This window comes from Seriola lalandi, unplaced genomic scaffold (genome assembly GCF_002814215.2).
Source record: "Seriola lalandi dorsalis isolate HSWRI2012SDOR001 ecotype SW California unplaced genomic scaffold, Sedor1 jcf7180002054449, whole genome shotgun sequence".
In the NCBI taxonomy this organism is placed as follows: domain Eukaryota; kingdom Metazoa; phylum Chordata; class Actinopteri; order Carangiformes; family Carangidae; genus Seriola; species Seriola lalandi.
This window is the reverse complement of record NW_019525002.1, coordinates 62,028-86,195: the sequence shown is the minus strand read 5'-3', so window position 1 is coordinate 86,195 and position 24,168 is coordinate 62,028. Positions and strand designations below refer to the sequence as shown.

The window sequence follows — 24,168 nt, the reverse complement described above, 5'->3', positions numbered from 1 at the left end:
CCACTCTCACCATCTCTGTCAGAGGCGTTGGCTGAAGGAATGCTGTCATCGAGGTCAGGGATGTTCAGCAGGGTCGCCCTCTCGTCCCTCTGAACAACCATTTTTAGCTTGCCCTTTGACCTTTCTATCAGCTTCTTGGCGTCTATCAAAGAGAGGTTCTCTGTCACTGTGCCATTGATCTGAGAATATCAGGAAAAGAAACTATTAGACGTGACATGATAAAGAACATTTTACACAGCCACAGAACTTCAAATCAAAAGTAAAAAAATAAAAATAATAATGATGTTTCAAATTTTAATATAAACCAAACATGAAAAGATAAGTTGGGGCTACAGATGAATTGTTTTAAGGGCACAAGATCAAATGTAAATTAACTGCAGAGTTGAATGTGCTAAAAGCGTTAGACAGTAGAAAATATATAGTAGAAAACGGCAGAACACATGATCAATTCTTTTTTTCTCCAGCTCCATCAAAACCAGAAGGAGAAAGAGAAAATAATGTAACATTTTCAATAGTTTAATTCATCTTTAATATTTTATGATGTTTACATATCAAATGTTCACCGGGCTTCTCGTCTCCATCCCCCACTCTCGCTCTCTCTCACCTTCAGTACAACATCCCCTTCCTGGATGTTGCCGTCCCTGGCTGCCAGGCTCTCAGGGGAAATGTCCTTGACAAAGATGTGGCTGGCCAGGCGCAGGCCATATTCTGCTTACAAAGTGAACGACAGCAACAAAGACAATGTTAGCACAGAGTTCACGTGACCACACCACACTGACCACGCTTCGGTGACATCTGCTGCTCCCACTGGGATTAACAGTACCGATTAAAGAAGATTAATTGCTCTTCTACTTAGATTTACTTGAGTTAACTTGGATTTTGCTGTGGCTGGCAAGTTTTGTTTACTCTGGCAGTTAACCAATGCTGATTTGGAGGTCTTACTCTCTTCTAAAAGTCTGGCAGTCTGGTAATAGTCGGGTACATAAAATGGCAGGTGATTTCCTGGATTACCAGCAACTGTAATTGGTTCAAAGACCATAAAACTTTGCAGCTGTACCTTTTTATCCCCGACTTTGTGAGCCTCACCTTCATTTTTGCGGGATTTTACAAGTGTGACCTTGGCAGGACGTGGGGGCAGGTTGTGTGAGCGGCGGTCTGAGCGAGGGGAGACACTCCTCTCCCGCGAGCCGCTGCGCTCACGTTCCCTGTCCCTTCGTCCGCTGCTCCGGCCGCTGCGCCTCCCCATGGCCCCACCCACACCACTGTAAGCGCCACTGCGCCCGCTCCGCGTTTCGTATATCTCCTCATCGTAGCTGTCCTCCTCCTCGTCGTGCTCTGACATAGTTTCCCTCTCCCCTAGGCGGCCCATGGGAACATGCACCTTCCTCTTCCGTCTGATTGTCTGGTCAAGGGAAACGAGATATGACATCAGCCTGACAACCAATCAGTTGCACTAAGTTGAGTCAATCACGCTCCAATGATCGTGTACATTTCTCATACAAGTCAACTGTAAAATGAGAGAGCTCAAAATGCCAACATATGTACATGTGGCAACACATGGTTGTTCCTGATTGTAGTCTTTTTTCCTCTTAACTCTTTCTAAAGGAATTCATTATGGGACATTGACACTCACAATTTTGGCAATTTTCCCACTTTTACGAAGCTGCTGGACTGCGTACGCGTGCTCCACATTGTCCATGGAGACGGCATTGACCATAACGACTCTGTCATTTTCCCTAGAGAGAGAAGACAAGGAGAACAGACAAGCTGGAGTCTTTCTGGAGCAGGCAGGGTAATTTAATACTAATAACTTGCAATCTGAGCGGGCTTCCAATAACGGAAAAAAATCTTACTGCAGTAGGCCTTCTGCTGGGCCTCCTTTCAGCACATCTGAGATGACAATGGAGGTCTCGCCGCTCTGAAAATGAGGGTTATCCCGACCTCCTGATATGGCTATCCCGAAGCCAAACCCTGGTGCCTGCACACAGAGAAAAACAAATACATCCAGACACTGATTTAGCCGTCTGTGCACCACAACAAAAGAAACCAGCATGAATCCATCTTTTTAGCTGATCTGATACAGATTATAAGGTTATTGTTAAGAAAACATTTGTACCTGATTGTACATTTTCCATTAAACCATTTTTTTCTGAACAGACTATAACGTGAGAAAGAGTAACTTTTCATCACCAGCACCCTTATAGACTGCTAATAAGAGTAGAGAGTTAGCTTATTCTGTGCAGCTTGTTTTTGCATCTGCATTTGTGGAGGATATTTAGGCAATAGAATCATGTAGAAGATGTGATGTGTTTAGTCTTTTCTCCCAGAAACTGTGCAGACGACATGCGATCCAGTGGAGATGGGAAGCAAAGGAAGAATGGAGGGATGGGGGAAGGGGGCAAAGACAGGAAGACAGACAGGGCAGACAGATACTGGGACGAGAACCAGGTTTCAACATACTATAGATAGATGTAGAGTGCAACTGACAGAGGATAACAAGATACCTACCCTGTGTAGTGTAACTGTGTGCTGTTCCCAAATGACAGTCTCCTCCATTGCTGCGCTCTGGGGGACAGAGACAGAGTGTGATTAACGTAAGAGGTCCAAGAGAGTTCAGATCCAAAGAGACAAATTAAAAATGGACTGATCCGCCTATGACCAAAGTGACACACACAGATCCAGTCAAAAGAAGTGTCACGTGTCCTGTCAAGTTTCCTTGAACAAATCAACAAACGCCCATGTTCTGAGTTATTTTACATCTTTGCTGCAGTTGGCAAAGGTTAAATGTTAAATGTATATATATATATATATATATATATATTTTTAACATTTATCCTTTGGCTCAAAATCTGCTGCTTTCAAGAAAACAAAAATAACAAAAAAAACTTGCATTGTTCAAAACAGTTTGTTCCTGAAATAGAAATGAATGAAATAGATGTGAACACCACCTCTAACAATGATAAATTTAACCTTTCTCTAAGTCTGCAGGATGGTATCTAATCATCTTTTTTTTAATGAACAATGTAGGTACATTGTTCAGTTAATGCCTTTAAAAATAATTTTTAATTTTTTTTTTTTTATAAACAATACCTTCCTGGAGGATTTTGGTTTAATTTAATCATTTTAATCACATACTGTAATGAAACTAACAAGAACAAAAACATTCTCTGGAAAACCATAACTAAATAAAATAATAAATGTTTTTGAGAGACAACTGTATTTGACTGAAGCCTGTTTACACTCCACTGCCTCTCCTCTCTAATGTTTCTGGGTTCTCCACAGGTGAAATTTGATAAAGATACAAACTGTCACAACCAGTTTTACACTGTTGCCTATTTACAGTGGTAGAGATCACACTGTGCTGTGCTTGGTTTTACTGCAGCACCCTCACACACATATTCAAACAGACTCATACTATCAACATGCTGGTGTCAGACTGGAGACTCTCTGCTTTATAGCAGGTCCACACTATGAGGTCCAATGTTTACAGTGCACCGAATACAATAGGCACAATGACAAACACCGTGATAGATACAATGAGGCCCCGCTGACACTCAGTCGGAAATGAAAGCACACAATCTGTCACATTACCAACCAGAGAGGATAAGATGAAGGTCGACTCATTCAGCTGTTAGGTCAGCACTGTCCTCTGCGCCGCGCCGCACCGCACCGCTCGTTTCTTATCTCTCCTTCTATATCATTTCACCTCCACCACAATCTCACGACACATTAGACATTCAATGACTGCGTATAAAATACTATTAGGTTCATCCCTTTGGGGCAAATTACAACCCACATCACAGCACCTAATGCAATAACCCCCATCTGTCATGTAAATTGATCCCAGGTCTGTGACCTTAATAGGTGAGACTATCACACATTTCCCTCCTGCTTTGCTGGTAATTTCTTTGACACCTCCAACACTTACAATAAGGCCGCCTCGGCAGAAAGCTCATGGGGAAGAATGATCTCATGTTGCGGCACATTAAAGCGTGATGACAGATGAGCGAAGGGAGATGAGTCTGATATTAAAAGCAGTATTAATTCCAGTGTTTGGACACTCAGCTGACATTGCCAGTGTGTTGGCAGCTTAAAACCCAAAACATCTAGTAAGTGTCCAGCTTCACGTTGACAAATAATACAGTATGTACCCAAATCGGCATGACAACCTGCTAATGGTTCCCGAAAGTGATGATTACGGCTACATTTTGGACTGCAAAAAATGAAAAAGTACAGTCAATTTTAAAGAAAAAGAAATGCCCTACTTTGATTTTGTATGTTAGAAAAGCACAGTCTGAGGTAGTAACTTATCCAACTGTCTCTGTTGCCATCCTGTTTATTGTTTTACCACCCAGGCTTCCTTCAACACATCGTCCTTACGTCTGTCGAGACCTGTCGGCAGGGTGCCAAACGTTAGCTAGCGTCTGGGAAAACAGGCAGCTGAATAAATCGCCACAAGTGGCCCCAGACGTTCCCGGCAAGGCAGCAGAAGTCACAAACCCCTCAAGCAGCTTATGGTGGACTCTCACACAAGGGGGTGAACAAAAGTTTGAACAAGGGAACTCCTCCTGGCCTTTTATACAGAATACACTGCACGTGAAAAGGTAAAAAAAAAAAAAAAAGAAGTCATCTCAATATTAACAAGACTGCTGAAAACAGGTATGAATTCTCACTGGAAAGTTTGCTCTTTGGGGAGGACGATTTATGCCTGTGTCTAATTGATCAGCACTGTGGAAACGCTGATGTAAAGAACTCTAACATTTCGTCCGAATTTATAGAGGGTTTGCCAGTAAACTGGAAAGTTATAGGAGGTACTTGTTTCCAGTCGACATTCCACTTTCAGAAATCCTTTATAGGCACTAATGCAGCATAACACAAACATGCACACACACAAACGTATAATGTTTAGGCCCCCTGTTGCAGCGGGGTTGCAAGAAATATGATTTTGTTGTCTGGAAAATATGATTAGAGAATGCTTACTATGCCCAATTCAATACAAATAAATCACCATAAAATTAATGGAATGTAAAATCCCAAATGGAGCAAAGCAGGGGGAATCTAAAATGGAGTAAAAACTACACAGAATTAAGGAGGAAGAAGAAAAAAAATAACAAAAACAGATTTAGCAGGGTCCTGCAGTGTGTGCATCTCTCTCTCCCTCCCTCCCCTCCTTCACACACACACACACACACACACACACACACACACACACACACACACACACACACACACACACACCTTTCACTTTGAAGGGATGTAATTTTGCTTGCTCCTCCTGCAGAGCTTGTTGCTCTGGTAACAGAGGGGGAACAGTGTGGTGTTGTTCAAGTGGCCTGACATTTTCAGGCCGTGTCTGAAGGTACCTCTCAACTGTGGAAGGTTTAAAAAAAGACACGGCTGAATTAATTTAAAAACAAAAGCCTGTTTTACATTTTAGATGAGCACCACTTATTTGCTGCTATATGTACATCTACACAACGTCTGCACAAATGGCCTGACATTTGTCAAACACAAACATGTTACCATTGAAGAACACTTCAGAAGTGTTGTTCTTTGTGGGAATTAACAAAGTTAAACAACAAAAGCTCTGCAGAACAGCAAAAAATACTGTTTTCACATAGCATTTTGCATCCATCCACACAACCAAACCAACACTGTAGTAACTGATTCAGAGGCAAAGGCACTAATCTCAACAGGCAAGCAAACAGAAGAGAAAGACAAAAAAAGGAACAGCTTCCCATAGTTTGATTTGAGCTGTGAAGACTCTGCACTGCTCCTGTACACAGTTTGAAGCAAAGTCTCATCAGCATCCAGTGACTGATGAGTTTTTGTGGCTCTGTTGTGTATGCCCTTTATGGCCACAAACAACTGGTGCCAACAGAAGCTTCATGCCACAAGCCGGAGCCAGGGCTGGCAGCCGCTCCACAGTGGAGACACACCATGTCGGTTGGGTCATGCTTGGGGGATTACAACCAGGCAACTTGGGAGCCAGCACAACGACACAGATGGACTACAACACAGATGGACCACACAGCTGAGAGTGGAGAAAGTACAGGAAAGCTGTGGTCAAAACGGACTCTGTCAGGTCAATACACGAATGGTAAACAACACAATTGTTCAATGAGCCCACATTGGTTTATTCCTCTGCAGCAGAACAAGCTACTGAGGCACGTCTGTCAAATAAAAGCTCCACCAACAGCATTTTAAGATATTAATTTCAAATTTCAATATAGGGCTGCACTAATGATTAGTTCCATTATTGTAGTGTACAAACAATTAGTCAATTAATTAGTGAGTTGAAAGAAATTTCATCTGGAACTATTCTGATTATCTATTAATCATTGACTATAAGGGATGTTTTGAGCATAAATGACAGAACCTGACTGAGTCCAGCTTCTCAACTGATCTTCTGGTTTTCAGTCTTCTGTGATAGGAAACTGAAAATCTTTGGGTTTTGGATTGTTGGTCAGACAAAAAACAACATTTTAAGAAAGACACCTCCATGGGCTCTCAGAGCTTGTGATTTGGAATACTACAGTCCAAAAGATTGATCAAGAAAATATTGAGGTTAATCAATAATAAAACAATAAGTTGCATTACATAAGTACCTTGTTGATTTATCAATTAATCCTGTATAAAATTTAAAAAAAAAAATCCAACAGTCCAAAACAGACTCAACTTGCTATCACAGGCGGCTAAGAAAACCAAATAATATTCATATTTGAGAAGTTGTTACAGAAGCAATTTGCTTTAAAAAGGGCTTAAAAGATTCATATGTCAGTTGATTAATCAATTAAATTAGTACTTGTTTAATCTCTAAATCAATTATGTCAGTTCACTGACAAATATGGCCAATGTTACTAGTATCTGAGGCAGGCATTTGTAGTATGTAGTATTAGTAAGTAATTAGTAAGTAATATTCATCTATAAGCGGTGACGAAACTGAAGCAATGACAAACACGTGTACAATGTAATATTAGCAAAGTCTGCGAGCCACTTTGGCAGCGTATCAATATTTTGACAGTTCTTTTCAAATCCAGAAATCAATCACGCTGGTACAATACTGAGAGACGTCTGGAGTTGCATTACAACCCACACCTCACATCTCTGCCTCCGTCTTCACTTTCTAGACTCTGTGCTGTAGCGACCACAAAAACAGAGAATAGTCAACTGCTTTGCTGCTTTACAAATAGTGGCGCATTTATTCATTCACTGTGTAAAATAAAATCTGAACCAAAAAACGACCCATGACGAGAGAAGCTAAGATGGTGTTTCATTCACTTTAGAAGTATCATTAAAATTAAAGAGTGCTGGCTCCCCAACTCTCTATTCAGCAGAAAAACAAAATCATTTCTTTTGAGGAGGCAATATGGTGGGGTGCTCAATTCTCTGACTTAGAGAATAGATTTTGTGCTCTAGTACGGTTTAGGGGTGAGGCAGAACCTTATTCAATTTTGACCGCTCTGGGACCAGAGTAGCTAAAAATAGCTCTCATTAATTCTGCCGTTGTGATGCTGCAACAGAGTGATTTAAGGGAAACTTGCAGCATGAACACTGGAGAACATTTAATAACCTTTGGTTGAATTAAATGCCAAAGACCGACTGAAACAAATGATGCAATACAGTGAAGAAAATACATTCACTCCTCCCTAGTGCCCATTTGTTGGATTTGTCTGTAGGGTCTGAAGAAAACAGAGAGGTAGATCACTTTCAGAAATCATTTACAGCACCAGAACAGAGAAAATGTGGCCATTCAAACAAGTATTACAACAGAGGATGCTTAGTGTTGATGCCTGGATACCAACATTAAACAGAATGGTACTGAATCACATTGTGGTACAAAATTTAGCTCAGAATTTTTGCAGATTAGTTGAAACAAAACAGATTCAGCAACATTTCTTTTGAGAAATTTAATAAGACATGACATGGTATTATACAGTTCTCTGCATAAAACCACAATTCACCACAGCTCTTTAAAAAAAAAAAAAAAATCAATTTGAGAAAAAACACAATTTTTCTATTTGGGACCCAATTGAATTTCCAGCCCAACTACAGATGGATCCCCACATGATAACAAGCAGCAAAATTGCTCAGTGGTGCTGAGTCTAATGGAGGAAAATAAACATTTTCTCAAAAGTTCTAAGTAATCAAAATCTTATAACCATTAAATCAAACCAGGAATGACACTGACACAATGCATGCCAGCAATAAACAAATTGCTGTCCAAACAAGCATACTTTCAGAACACTGTGCAAGTTGCACTGCAGCCAAAGACAGAAAACAACAACAGGATCATACTCCACTGTGGCTGCCGGCAGTGAAGCAGCAAACAAGTAGAATAAGATGATTGATCACTTCAGAAATTGAAAACGATGTGCAGGAGACTGCTGGAGACTGCTGACAACTGCGAAAACCCCTCCTGCTTTGGAGAACATATTCAAATGCTAACGAAGGCCCGTGGCTTAACACCAGTCAGGAGGTCCCCTGAGAGATAAGTGACACTCTGCACATACAACATGGTTAGACACTGTACTGCAGATCTCTAATGGAGGGGAGAGAGTAGCAGAGATGCAGCACTACATGTGTGATGAGAAGGTCAAGAGATGAAACCTATTAACTGTGACATGAAACATAATCATTACATCCACAAAAGACACACACGTGCAATATTAAAAGGCTACAGTAAAACAGACTTAGACCTCACTCCGTCATTTCTTTGGTTTATTGCTTAAGTATTCAGATAAAACTGGATGCACAGAAGATCAGGGGTACTTACATCAGTTCATCCTGGTCACTACAGAGGAAACAGACAAAAGCCTCTCAAACCTCCAGCTACTCTTCAGTAAATCCAGCAGGAGATTCCTGCAGATGCACATCAGCAGCCTCAGTGCATGACCGCACCAATCAGTGCTGGGAGGCACTTGCCCCCACCTTCCTTTGCTGTTTTCCTAGCTCTGAAACAACTGAAATTACGACCACAGGTGAGGGGTTATGAAACACACCCCGCAGCTACACCCTAATGCTTCTTGTGCCCCGCACGGGTCTGTGTCCTCTCCCAACATCTTTCTTCAGAATTTATCCCTCCCTTCAGCTCTCTCCTTACACGCTCATGGGATCGAAGCAAATCCCCTCTGGCTTGGCAGCGATCTGTGTGGGATCTGCAGTTCCGCTACAGCATGGGACTCCTCTGTACTAGCGAACATCCATCCGCAGTGTAAACTGCTGTATCGGACTTAACCCTCGAGCTGCCGTGTTGAACCTGAACAGAATCTATCAATTCTCTCTGCATGTGGGGCATTATGTACGCCCCTCCTCTCCAGGTGTGCTGCATTACATGCATAAATTATGCTAATCGGGTCAGAGACATCCCACAGAAGGTTAGCTGTCAGTTTGATGGTCAGCAATCATAAACATATAAAGCAGGAGGACATTATACTTTGTATTTTTTTTTCTGCAGCTCAAGACAGCATAAATACAATCACCATTACATCACACCTTTAACATAAAATTTAGCCAAAAATTAACAGGTTGCTAAAAAAGCAGATGAAAATGAGACCAAGCTTAACGACCCAAGAAAGGGAAATGGGAGGCTGAGAGAAAAGCAAAGAGGCACATGTAACTTGTGTAACATCCCATATACAACAAGAGAGGTTGTTCAGAGAAATTTTGTCATCTGAACAAAAATGTAGCGGTAGGGCAACACTGTGTTTGACATCCATTTAATATGGATTTCTTGATTCAAATGTCACTTTGTGAGACAGCTGAAACATCACCAGCCCATTCCTATGCCTCTGTGGCTTTTATAGTAGTTAAATAAAAGGAAACGAAGCAAATGAACTCAACAGCCTCTGCTTCACAGAGCCGTCAGGAAAGTAAAGGAGATGTATTTTTATTACATAATTAATTAAAAGTGACAACCATTAACATGGTATTATTCAGAAAATAACATACTATATGCAAGTTCCAGAAAAAATGCAAATTAGACTAACAACATTGTTCCATCAAATAGAAAAACCTCTCTGTAGCTCATGTCTAATCAAGCAGCATTTAGAGGACACAGTAAGACAACTAATCAAGACTGTTCATATTTGTTTTAGTAGTTGAGCCTTTTCCCCCACCATTATTAAGGCTTACGTGTTTTCTATGGAGGGGCATACTGCATGACTGCACAAACATGTGAATTCATCCTAAGGCAACTTCAAGCATCTGCAGTATGTGCCAACCACATACACTGATGTCTATGAAAGGCTGCCCTCTCCCTCATCACCAACAGGAAATACATGGCAGACAGATTTGTATTAAAGGCCGGGGCCTACCCTTCTCTTTACAATGTAACCGTTGGTCCAAGTCGTGTTAAGAAGACAGGTGAGACAACAGTGACAGAAACTACTGTACTTCTATACTGCATCAGAGACTAGTATGGCAACATTTCACTGTGCCCTTCCTCCAACTGCATGACATGATCAGAAGGTTACCCACATAAAGCTCAGGGTGCCTTGGTTTAATAGTAAACTATAAACTACCTACTCAACCTCATGCACTTAAATATCCCTTACTGCCTATAACACACCGCTTGTTCTAATCAAATTCCTGACATTTATGAGACTGTTATTACAGATACAGCTTTATGTGAGGGCATCATTTGCATAGCCTGTCTTTGTCCTGCTCTATCTGAGTAGGTTAACCAGCAGTGACGGCTGACATGGACACACTGTGCATCCACAGAAACTAAATGGGTGACTCAGCTTAGAACGGATTTACATAGTGCTATTACAGATTTGTTTGTGTCTGTGAGAGAGGGAACACTGAATGGAAATATACAAGAAATAAACAAAATGCAATGACAGGAAGGGAGATAAAAGAAAAGCAAGAGCTCCCTCAAAATAACAAACCAGTCATGTTTGTGAAATCACAATCTGATAAAGAGAAACATTCAAGGTTGAACAGCATTCAACACACAAAAAGAGTTACCCAATTTTATAAACATTTAGCCCAGATTCAGTACCTAGTCCACTACATGGACTAATCAGAAAACCAAGGCCATGTGGGTCACGACATCCCTCGATCAGGCAGGATAATGATGGAGTTGGACAAGCCTGACAGACACCCAGTCACCGCTGGCGAAGGGGACGAGTTAAATTTACATCCCTCAGAGCGGAGTCTGAGAGTGGTGACAGATTCCACACATAGCTTGCTCTCTCCACTACCTTCTGCCTACCAGCCTTTAATTATTTCCACATCAACCACAACAGGCATGTAGAGAACATGAGCTGCTAATAGCTACGAGTCAGCAGTCCTGCCAGTCACCATGTCTTCTCTTATAATATTGAATTCATGAGCACAAACTGCAGAGGTGCGATTACACCCTGCAAAATAAATACAGTTCTTCTTCCTTAACTCAAGCTTTTCTTCAAGAATATCACAGGAATCATGGTTAAGACAAACTGACTTACTATTCAACTAATTATTCAGCTTTAAAGCTCAATCTACTGTTGCACTCATTTTTATGTTCATCATAAAAAGGTTTAATGTTTGGGAACACCTGGGTGAGATATACAATCTTATACAAATCAACCACAGTTCTATGTCCAATAATTTATAATCCTAAAGGGGAAAAAGCTTGTGTTTACAGCTGGATAAATTTAGCTGCAGCCCGTTTTTGTCCAGCGTTCTGTTATATTTTAGTTATGTCAATTGTGTGTTCATTTGTTTTTTACTGAAATTAGAATTGTACCATATTTTAGAACAGAAAAAATATCTTTTTGTTTCTTTTACTTATATAACACAACACATTTTAAATGGATATTTTATCTATATTTTTTACTTTTATATACATTTTTATGTTAACACATAAAAATTTTATTTATTAAAATATTATGAAGTTGAACAAGTATATCCCACTTTTAAAGTGGTCATGTGTGGGGGAAAAAGGCAAGACACAAACTTACTGACTAGGCACAAATTTCTGTGTGAGGCAGTCCATGTGACCACTGGATATAAAACATTGAATAAAGTGTCTCTGTGATGGCTGAAACACACAGATACCAAACGAAACCTGCCAAAGATGCTTTGGGCAGACATGAAAGCTAAAACTGCCTCTGCCGCAGTACTTTTAACCACCAATGATGGGTTTCAGTTTACAAAATGAAAGAAGCCAACAGGCAAACCATATCCCGTGTGGTAAACTTTAAGGCTGATTGTTCACATTGTAATTTAACAAGTGCTCAGATTAGATTTGTGTTTAGGCAGTTATTATAGTGAGCATTAGCTGCTGTTACAACATTATTAATTCAACATTAGCTGTCATAAAATTGGTGCTTGTGTACTTTCTGTCCAATTGTATATATCTGGTACACATTCCTCCCTTTGACAAGGGCACATTTAGTTTTTCTGGTTCTCTGTTACTGTTGTTCTCTACACCTTTTGTCATAACACAAACCAATATGTATGTGTTGTGAATAAAATCAAAAAAGTAGCTGAAATTCTGTCTAAGTAGTCAGGCTGAGTCGCATCATTTTATGTGATTGAATCATATTTTACACCTCTTGATTATTAAACCGTACAATACAGTAATTGATTTTTTGGCTATTTGGAGGCAGTGGAAGTTGTGAACACAACATTGGAAAACTTATTTACACAATAACAATGTTTCTCGCTTCCTGGCGAATGCAAGTGCAAGAGATTTCTGCAGACCATTATCCACATAACATAATTAGAAAACAATAATAATATTCAAGCCTACGATACTAGTGGGCTCAGTGTGAGCAGAGTCTATTTCCAGGCTGCATGGCTGCAGTGATCAGTGATCATAAACAGAGTCCCAGTGTGTCCTGAGCACATGGACCAGGAAATCAGCTCCTGAACTCAATCAGCCCAGTTGAAGTTATCAGTGCCCCACACAGAGCACACAAGAGGGCAGGAATGTGCTGATAAGCTGAGCCACTGACCTGCACCCCGCCTCCTCAGTCAGTGATTGAAATGAGGACAACGGAGCCAATGAAAACAGTAATGATAAGGGATGTTTGTGCACTATAAGAAAAAGGAGCTCCATACTAAAATGTGATTGATATGTGATTTTGTAAGCCTTTTCATCCTGATAATTTCACACACCTTTCAAAGAGGGATTCACAAAGGAATTGATTTATACATGCAAGCTTCTCTAGAACTGTGGCCGTAACTAGAATTTAAACACGCTACTCGTTAAAACAGACAGACTTACTGTACTAAGGGAACATGGACTTAAAAGTCACATTTTTTTTGCTAAGAAGTTTTAGCTTTAGCTATGTATCACAGCCATGACCTTTCAATGCCTAGGGTACGAGCGACAATTCTCCAAAAAGTAGCCTAAGATCCAGGGAGTGTAACATGTGTAAGAAAGGAAAGAAGATTAGTTTATAACTTGACTCACAAAATGGCATCGAGGACGCCTATTGTGGTTTATTTTTCATTTATATGTTATTTTGTCAATGGATACAGATTGTTATGTTACAGTATACATTGCATCTCAAAATGTGTAAATATTATGTTAAGAACATGGCTCATCTACAGTACTCTTTGACATGTAATTAACTTCTTACCAATTGAACTTCATTAAACAACACGTAGATTAATATTTGTGAATTAAACTATGCTGCAATGTGGAACAGAAACACCTCCTGAATTGACAAACACTGATTACATGTATGGGCATAGGGAAGGTGAAACAAAGGCTCTAAAATCATACCTCTCAATGGATGAAAATCCCACTGATACTAATAATACAAAAACTCCATGGTGTAAGCAAAGATATAGTACCTTCAGGAAAGTGGAGGCTAGCTCATTAAATCATGTTCCTTTTTATTCTAGTGATATCTCTAGGCTATAACCAACACATGCTATGTTTAGTGTCTCCCACCATTTTTTGGATTTTTTTTCCAGCACTCTCTCTCTACAAAGTTAAGACCATTAATCACTTCAAAGAGATACCAAAGCCCATCTGCTTTGATCTCCCTTCATATCAAAAACATAAGCCATCTTGTTGGACATTAACTTACATGCAAACCCAAAGTTTAAAAATATACAAAGTCTAGTTTCTCCAGGGTGCAACATATCTCAATACATCATATAAATGCAGTAATGGAGTCTCATTAGTATGTCTGTTGTCACGTAGGTATGTTATGGATGAGCCCCTTATTACAGACAGTTTCAACAAATACACAGGACTACAACACTGCAGTCAAATTCAACTTAAGTAGGAAAAATATCGGATACATGTGTCCTTCTGAAACCAAGATGACTCAGATGACTGCTGTTCCCATGACAGCTTAGGGCAGCATGATTTACAGGCCAACATATATTGCTGCCCTTGAACAGCTAGATATTCTCTTCTTCTCAGGCGACATGTTAGCCAAACTCATCCCCTGCGCAACACTGTCATCTTAATATAAAAAAACAGTCAATTCAATAGTGCAATGAAACATTTAATGCCACACATGCCACAAACATCTGTATTGTACCTCCCCCACTTCATATGACAAATCTGTTGCCCTGCCCAGCCGCCGTTTCATAAAACATTACCATCATGAGCCAACTAATGACACATTTAAGTCACAAAACCCAAGCTGAGGATGTCTAACCTTCCTACCTTAATACCTGATGTTTTGGCTATCATTAATAATGTTTTCATACAATATGCAATCTAAGCCAAGGTTGGGACCAAACAGGCAGATACCTTCATTGTATGTTTTTTTTATATAGCAGTAACATAAGTTCATTCAACTGTATTATTTATCTCTTGATGGGATTTTAGAAGTAGAAGGTAAACAAGTTCAAGCTGAATTACAATATTGTGATCCTCAAGAATGTCTACTTTTATAGCATGATACTGAATCTGATATTATAACTTTAGTGTACCATGCCCCAACACGATGTACTAGCTGAAGTTGTGACTACTTCAAAGCAAATGTAAACTATCAAAACAATAATAATATACAAAACTACACTGCCCAGTGTTATCAATATTCAACAGGTGACGACTGGTGCTTTTAGTTCATGTTAGCAACAGTCCATCAGTTGCAATGGAAAGGAAAATAGATAGTTAGCTCAGATGAGTTACGCCAAACACCGACTGTAGCCCACAGCCAAGCCTCCCCCTACACACACACACCCCTAATATGACATTGCATGATTATGACAGCTGGCTAAACTCTACAGGCATCGGGACAGGCAAGCAGATATTTCTGTCACCAAACTGAAGTCAGCTAACAAGCTAACGTTAGCCAACTGCTACCTAGCTTCACCAAAGACCCACTTCGGTTTTACAGACGGACCACCATCAAAACAAGGTGAGCCACCGCATGACCTTCCCTTTAATTTAGAAAATCCATGTCATATTTCTAGTGACAGAGCTCACGTTACCACTCCCTGCCTTGCCTCTTGCTTTCAGACACTTAATAAATCTTGTGCCCCCGTTATACCCTCTTGGTCAAATCAACCCCTAGCTGGCCGACATTTTGTTCCAGCGGCTAGGCTAACGCATCCCAGCTAACGTTACCTGGATGCTCCGCGCACTTGACGTGGGAACAACCCGTCCGCCCGATGACAGCTCGACCGCAAGGCATTTTGTGACTCAATATTACCGCTCACACAAGCTCCACAAAACACTAGGGCGATGGACATCCTTATTCATAATTACAATTAGAAGATAACGTTAGCGTGTTGAGCAACTAGCTAACAACTTAGCATAGCGCGTAGATGCAGTTTGCTAGCAGTGAGGTAGCTAGGTTACCTCGGCTTGCACCGTTATTACTCGCTTGTACCCGCTGGGGGACACACATCCAGTCAGCTCCTGCGGCTACAGCGAAAAACACTCTCCCAAATAACGTACTCACGGACAGATCAAGAAACCCATTCACCTTCGCCAAAGCAATGCTCCTTCACGGCGTGCTTGTGAAAATCTTACAGAAAAGGAATGGAAAGGTCTTCCTGGTGTGGCTCCAGAGCAGCAGCCGCCGCACTGCAATGGCAGGCAGTGGATGAAGCCTTCCGTGTCCCCCCCCCTCTGCTCTCACACTTCGGCTGCCTTCACCGCCGCGGTGACAGTGACAGGTTCGCCTGGAAGAAACCATTCCGGTTTGTCCGCGGGGGGAGGATTGAGGGGGCGGGGGTGGGGGGTGAGTAGGGATGCAGAGAGGCTGTCCACAGCAGCAGCAGCAGCAGATATCCAGCAGCATCAAGCGCCATTCCAGCGTGAGAACAAACGGTCGGTGAAAACGCACAGATGGCGCTTTGTCGGCTCCCGGTGAACATAGCAATGTCCAATGTACATGAAGGAATGGATGCGACAGTTAACATTCTGTCATGTATTTCAAATCCATCGATTACTCAGAAAAAAATACAAATCCCAAAAATGTTGCAGATGTATGGTGCACTGTTATCACATAACAGTTCAAATGCATGAATATCTACAACGATTGCATTCTAACTACGGAATATCACGACTACATTCAACATTAGACTATAATAAGGCTAGTCACAATTTTACTATTTGATGGGTATTATTTGTTTTGACAAAATAATAATAATCTACATTGGTCTATCTATTTTTAGCCTATACGACAAACAAAAAACAAAACATACTACTGCTTTTTAGTTAGTTTTGATAGGTAAAAACTGTCAAAAAAAAAAATTAACAGTTAGATCTAAAATGGATTAGGATGTGTTTAACAGAATAAAACTATATGAGAAAGCCACTGCAGTGAGGTAAGGTGGTAAAAGAAACACAATACCAGCCAAAACATAGTTAATAACTGTGTTTGAACTTTGCCTAGGCTGTTGTAACCTCCTTTTTCCAAGTAATATGATTTTGCTATTGCACCATCAGTACAGTAGATTTCTACAGGTAAACCGCTCTGGGCTAACAAACTATTGTGCACACAAAGCATTGTAAGCTGGGCCTTTACTGCATGTGACGTAAGCAGTTACATTTTATCTTGAAGACCTTTTAACAAGCATCCTGATCCAACAAAGAGCAGTGCATGCACCTAAACAGAGGGGTATTCAACATTATTGTTTATATTATAATTTTAGATTAATTTGATGATAGACTACTTTCACAACACATTCCAACCAAGTGCTGAGCAGTGCTTGCTTTATAGTGCTCCAACCAAGACTTTCCAACATATTTTTTAAATCACTTTTACAAAGCACAAAACACTTGTTTTGTTTTTTAACATTTAGCAGCAGGATACAATATAAATCCAGTTGTTGTTGCCTTTGGATCCAGAACTTGACATCCAGATGTACACTATCTATTATGTCAAGAAAATATATGAGACAAAAACCTCCTTGTGTTAAGTAGGCCTTAATATTGATTTGACAAATTGAATTGGAAAAAAGAGTGGTTTGATTGATTAGGCATCTCTTGAAACAAAGGACTGGACAAGGACAAGATGGTTATCTTTCATGCCTTCCCATGTGTGTCTGTGTGCTGCCTGATGTGATGTGTGCATAATTAGGAAAAACTAATTTTTTTTTTCAAAATGTTAGTGATCTGAAAAATATGCTTTGCAGGATGAAGATTGGAGGCCCTTTATGTGGAAGACATTTAGACACATTAAAGATATTGTCTTGAATGCGAAAGGCGATATGAAGAAATCTATTTGGATATCGCTTTTAACTACAGCAAACATAAACTCTTAATAGGTAAAGCTGAGGTAGGCTACTTAAGTAGTAGTGACATGCTGCATAAAGCCATTTAAAATGCAGAGGATAGAACTAAAATCCACCCTACAGTCACGATGCTCAATACTCCTTCCCATGGGGTATACAGATTTAATCAATATACAGTAGAATGTAAATTGTGCACTGCACCAAACCCCACTCTTAAGACTCTATCACATGCACTTTAGTTTTTCTTGTGCTGGCTTTTCCAGAAGAGCCTAATTCTCTGCAGCACCTTCTGTTGTGCATTTTATCACTTTGAGATTGCGTGACCGTTCTTGTCACCCCTACCTCTGGCACTAATGAGCGTAGGAGAAGATAGCGGCTGAATGTAATGCCGGAGGAGCACAGAGGTCCTGCAATGTTGCTGACGTAAGGAGACTTGCCGCAGATTCCATTGGAGGATCGGAAGGAGAAAGAGTGGGGGGCGGGGGCATCTTGAATGGAAGAATGAGAGTTGGCCAAGGTCATAAGAATTAGATAAACAAGGGCGGTCACAGATATCCTGTGGGAAGACAAAATATGATGAAGAGCAGGATATGTCGTAAATATAAAGGAAACTGCTTCTGCGACCTGCACCTCTACAGTTTTGCTGATAACAGACAAACCTTTGGCAATATGTCAGCATAGTATATGTCACTGAGCATGAATGATGCTTAGATGATGCTAGTTGTCGTCATTAGTCATCGTCATGCATTACAATATTAAAAGTTGCCAAAGCATTGAGGCAGAAAAACATAATCAATCCATCAAAACCCCTAGTAATGTATGAATGTAAACTTTTGTACCGTCTGCATCTGTGATGGAATTGGCTTTGATGTGGGCTCATGCCGCTTATAATGTATCTCTGTTGAAGCCCTTGAAATACCCTCTGTTAATGCTACGACGGTGTTTGCATCACTGGCTGCCACAGCACAGAGGGAAGTTTCACATGCCGTGCAACAGAATTACGCAGCCCCTCTCTCCCATCAGCACATTTAGACACACAGACAGCATCCAAACCAGAGTATGACTGCAGGAACAAATCACACGAGTGGAAAAGCAAATTAGAAATTCACAGCAGGTTGGCTTTTAGAGTGCACTGCCCCTGACGGCGAGTGAGTCACCTCTCAGCTGTACAGGTCAGGAAAACAGCCTACTAAGCAAAGGTTGGCGTGGCTATCTGTGAGCTTTAATGACTACAGCTATCGAATGACATGACAGACGTTAAACATAGCACTGCAGCAGAGGAAAATAAATGTATTTGTCCAATAGCAGAGTGAGAGGAAAAGATATTATGTGACACCATGCTGCCAAAAGCTGCAAGATGATACTCAAAACTTTGTGTTTCTTATCTTGTTATCCAGTCTTTGGTTTTACAGATTGGAGTACATCAATGTAATCCCATAATGGAGTGAGCTGGCCACTACACAGAGGCTTGTATTTCTGTGATTTCTGTGTTGTCCTCTGTCAGTATCACTGACCTCTAGCATGAGAAAGCAGCACACTGACTTGATAGCCAGCCCATTAGTTGAGGACAGAAATTCCTTGGACAAGGTTTCATAACGCCACGCGATTAAACGGTACAGCACCATTCAGAGCTGAAGAGAGAGACAGGGGTCTGTGATGTAGCAAGCATGAGCTATCTTGTAAAGTCAGCAGTAAAAAAAAAAAAAAACTTATCAAAAGGCGCTTTATAGAAGAATGAAGTGTGACCTCGGTGAAGCAGAGTTGTGCAGCAGTAAAATGCAGCTGAAACATGCAGGAGACAGTGACAGAGTTTGGCTGCAGCCTCCTGATCTCTGTCCAGCTTATTAGCGGCTGATTTTACAGTTTGTGATTGAACCACCTGTCTCGCGAAAGGAGAAGTATCTCATCATTCATTTAGAGTTTAACATTTAGATTCTGCATTAGAATACGCTTATTAATTTTCATGATAATGATGCAGCCGGCTTTGGGCTTTGGGCTTTGGTGTGCTCGGCTTTTATGTAGGGGCCAACACATTTTGCAGATGATTCATTTGTCCTCTTTGTGGTTTTGCTTGTGGTTCAAATGCAATGAATAATGTATATAGTTTGAAAATAACTGTATTGTCATCTGGCTGCCAGTTGATACATGTTTGATAATTTTTGTGTTGCACTGGCTGCTGTGGAACTGCTGCAGTGAAGTCAAAACTGTGCTTGCATTCATGTACATTACTTACATATATTACATAAGTGTCTATTTAAAAAAAAAAAAACTCATACTTTAAAGGCAGGTATTTCGTTAAAAGGTAATAAATAAATATAATAAATAAATAATGGTTTTGAGCTACAGGCAGTAAAAAAAGGAGACAAACCCCATGTGACAATGTGAACATAAAGGATGTGATCGACAAAGCACAAATCTGGTTTTACCTCTTCATAAATGTCAGAGCTAAGATCAGAACCCATGTACAGACAGGAAATACATATTTTTCAAGATTCCCCAAATGAACCTATAATCTCCATCTCATTTTTTTCCCACCAACAGCTGAGAGCTCAGACATATCAGGTGACATAAAATGACCTCACATCCCCGGCCTGCGGATCATGTGACAACGGGCCACCAACGTCCAAATCCTCTCTGGATCAAACTACAGCATCATGCACAGAAGCAAAAAAGCAATCACCTAAGTATGTTTATCCCGGGTGGGTGCTGGGGCAGGGGTGGGGTGGTGGGTGGGGGGGCACAAATGCTAATAAAGATGAACAATTCCAATCAGTTAATGTGGATGCATGTATGGCAGAGAGGTTTTTTAACAGCAAAATGGGGAGTTGAATTATTTTTGCCTTTGAACACATGCCCAGATCATAGACTACAGAGCTAACCATGAATTCCTCAGGGGGAATAAACGTTTTTGAAGCAGAAGGATCATGATCAATCCAATTGTGATTTCACAGTAAGCTGGAAATGGCAACAATTATTGATGATTAATTATCTATGTTTATTAAGCAGAAATTCTCTAAGGCTCTTCTCATATAAACCCAGGGGAACCCTACAGTGTTGTTTAAAAACTCATGAAAAAAAATACTACAACAGTCAATGTGACCTGTGATGTGGACTACTAGTTAAATTATTAATGAAGTGGCAGTAATTTTTTATTTCCCTTCAAACAGACCTTTAAATTAGTTTGGATTCATAAGTGCTCATCTATTCATGGCTTTTTCCCAAGAGAGAAACCTCGCTCAGGATGAGAGTAAAGCAATTAGAGGCCTTGGTGGTCCAGGATCAGGTGCTCCCTTCAGACCAGACTCAGGGCTATTGTGGAGGGCTAGTGATTGGGGCTAACAAAGACAGGAAGAAAAAAGGAGAAAAATCACCCAGGGGTAATTTACCGCACTGCGGAAAGAAGCCAAACAATACTATACTGCTTCTCAGTTCAACTGGAGATTAATTTTGTCACAACTACAGTTTGACTCATTGATAAATCCAGTAAGGGGGAAAAAATTCATTATTTTTTAACAGAGCAAAAAGGCTGCCTAGCACAATACATCAAATGAGTGGGGGGATTAAACTGTATGTTTGTCAGCTTGGCTTCACCAACCACATGACCATCAACAGATCTTAAACTAACACCTCCTCCCATTCTACCGCTGGTTTTAATAATAACATGTGTATTGGCAAAAGCTATGGTTCTTCTATCACCACATATGAAAACCAAACCTTCAACCAAACCCAATATCCCAACTGCACATCCAACCCCTCCTTCCTCTGTTGCGTCAGCTATGCAAACATGGATGTTGGACAGTGTTGCTGCACATTTAGGTAGTAAAACTCTGCCCTCTGCAGGACTTCAGCTGAACACTATTTATACGGTCGACTGTGTCTGAGTCAAGCTCTGCAAGAGGAAATCTATATGAAGAATTATTTATGGTGGCATGGAAACAAGCACGAGGAGAGTGGATATGCGTGATTTCAGCCCCTGCTGGCTGATGATGCACGCGTGAGCTGATGGAGGGAGACACAAGAAGGAGCCGGGGTTGTTCACCCATGGGCCCGCCGTGATGGGATGCTCCTGAGTCTAAACAGCATATGGTGCCTCCCTGGGCATCAACACACATCCTACATGTCCAGCAACACGGCAGGCTGCGAGATACACACACACACACACACACACACACACACACACACACACACACACACACAAAAACACACACACACACACACACACTTCTTAATACACGAAATTAACACACACTTGTTCCTTTCATTCATGCTCAAACACAGCAGAAGGCATTTTGGCATGACTAGGAAGATGAGGTTTTTGTAATGAAACAAAATATCTTTAGTATGTCTTTTTGTCTTTCTTTGACCCTGAATTAGGGCTGAACAATATGCAAAAAAAAAAAAAATCATATTGCCATTGTGATATTGCAATATGAGTCACGATTACAGTGGCAATGATCATTTTTGCTTTTTGTCTTCAATGAGGAAAATACAAAAATAATGATATTATTGATATATGATTTGTAGGCTGGGGCATCTCTGTAGCCCCACACTGGTTCATTGTTTCATTTATAATGGTATGTTGTGACACATTTTACTTTTCTCTAAAAAAAAATTCAATTTCAATAGGCCTAATAATTCGATTAATTGTTAAGCCCTATCTCATAAGATTAGAGTATTGTATCACTTGACACTTTGCATGCACAGTGCATGTTGCCTGATTTAACCGACCAATTAAATGAGGATAAACAGTCTCTGAATTAATTAAGTAATCAAGTAATCTTTAGATTAATTGATAATGAAAACAATGGTTGCAGCCTAAATAAGTAATTCATAACAAAATTCTCCAGTGATTGTCAAAACATTAATGAAGATCTTTTCATTACAGGATATTATCTTACATTATCATTTAATGTTGAGCAGATAAACACAAATAAATTCAGAGTGTATTCGCTGTCTGTAAAATCTGAATTTAGATGCAGTGGACAAACAAAATATCACCTCCAGAAAAGCAGTACGTGCTCATGTCATGATAATTAATCAACAGACAATATAATCTACAGAGCATCAAACCCTGTGACTGATCATGTTGTCATAGGACAACCTTCCCAGCATTTCATTCTTCATGCCTGACTTCGCCACCATGGCCACCATCTTGATTCCGACAAACATTACATCATCCTGCTGGTTGTCCTTCACTTGACCCTATGCTCAACTGCTCAAATGGGTGGGATAACATGAACATCAAGCCCTCCTTGAAAAGAAGCCAAAATCATAATAGAAAGCTGTTATTGTGGTATTAACACGATCCAGACTGTATTTTTGGAATGGAAAATATGGTATGTTATGTTGGTTTAGAGCTACATTTCCACTAATCCTCAGCCGCTGATGGTGCTTACTGTCCAGGTCTCTCCTCCTGTCATAAATCATGTGGGAAAGTCAATAGAGTTGTTGGGATTTATGTGGGTTTGAGTGTTCTCTCTTGAAATGATTTGTTGTAGATGAGGGACACGAGCCCGACCATAAAAACATTTCAGAGGCACGAGTCATTTTCTTCAGATCTTCCACGGACAACTGAGGACCCTGCTGTTTGTAATCTTTACCCTGTATCCTTCAAGTAATGAACAATTATTTTTGATCCAATTATGTTGCTGAGAACTACAAGAAATCAAATTTTTGGACAATAAACCATTAAAACACAGTCAATTAATAATGATAAATGTTAAATTAAGATAGTAAAAATCAAGTTTAAAATTATCTTTTTTTTTTTTTATGGAAATGCTATTATCTCAGAAAGAAGTGGTAAAAATGTCACAAAGCACTGCTACAGAAGCTGTAAAGCTGTAAATATATTGCTACAAGATGTGCAACATGATGGTGCTAGATACACACAGCGCAGAGTGCCTACAGTGACCTGCCATATGTCCCATCAGAGGACACATAGGCAGGCCTTGCTCCTTAGTCACAGCCTCCAGAAAAGGACCCAACATCTGCCATCCCCTCAACACATGCAACCTTCACACGCATCACGCATGGCCAGCTCCACCTCACTGTCACACACAAACCCCCTCCATCACGCTTATCACCTATAGGACAAAAAGAAAAATTCATCCCTTCAACTCTGTTCTTACATAACAGACCTGTCTCACCTAAAGAAAATCAGCTGCTTCTCCAATCACAGTGCCCCCCCCACCCCCTCCTCCTTCCAATAAGGCCTCATACAGTGTGTAGTCGTGATAAATCTCCTGCACCCACCCCCCACCCCCCTGCGCTCTGCTCCTTCCTCTCTGTCTTTCACAGCCTTTGTGGTGTGTCTCACTCAGGTCCAGCCCTCCATTCCCTCCACCGTCGTGCAGCTCCACGCCTTCATCACACGGGAACAATCTCCCTCTAACAGGCCCTGAATATGCAGATTGGTTAATTCAGCTGCAGTTGCTCTCTCCGTAAATGCATCTGCAGCACTTTCCGAAGACTGAGCAGCGAATAAATGCTTACGCTGGGGCTTTTTTTTTTTTTTTTTTT

The 24,168-nt window shown here is 40.6% G+C and overlaps 1 protein-coding gene across 10 annotated transcripts in view; it reads right to left on the bottom strand.

Annotated features, from left to right (window-relative positions):
- tjp1b (tight junction protein 1b) overlaps positions 1–24,168 on the bottom strand; it is a 54,410-nt gene that overhangs the window by 17,082 nt on the left and 13,160 nt on the right. For 4 of the 10 annotated variants that reach the window (XM_023411102.2, XM_087175333.1, XM_087175334.1 and 1 more), the window contains exons 3-8: positions 2,509–2,565; positions 1,854–1,978; positions 1,634–1,736; positions 1,087–1,402; positions 605–711; positions 11–179 (exon numbers count right to left, since the gene is read on the bottom strand). In XM_023411102.2, coding sequence (XP_023266870.1) covers positions 11–179; positions 605–711; positions 1,087–1,402; positions 1,634–1,736; positions 1,854–1,978; positions 2,509–2,565 — 877 coding nt within the window. Of the gene's footprint in view, positions 1–10; positions 180–604; positions 712–1,086; positions 1,403–1,633; positions 1,737–1,853; positions 1,979–2,508; positions 2,566–8,776; positions 8,796–15,893; positions 16,071–24,168 lie in introns of those variants that run through there. The other 6 variants (XM_023411103.2, XM_023411107.2, XM_087175335.1 and 3 more) reach the window with 4 other exon arrangements.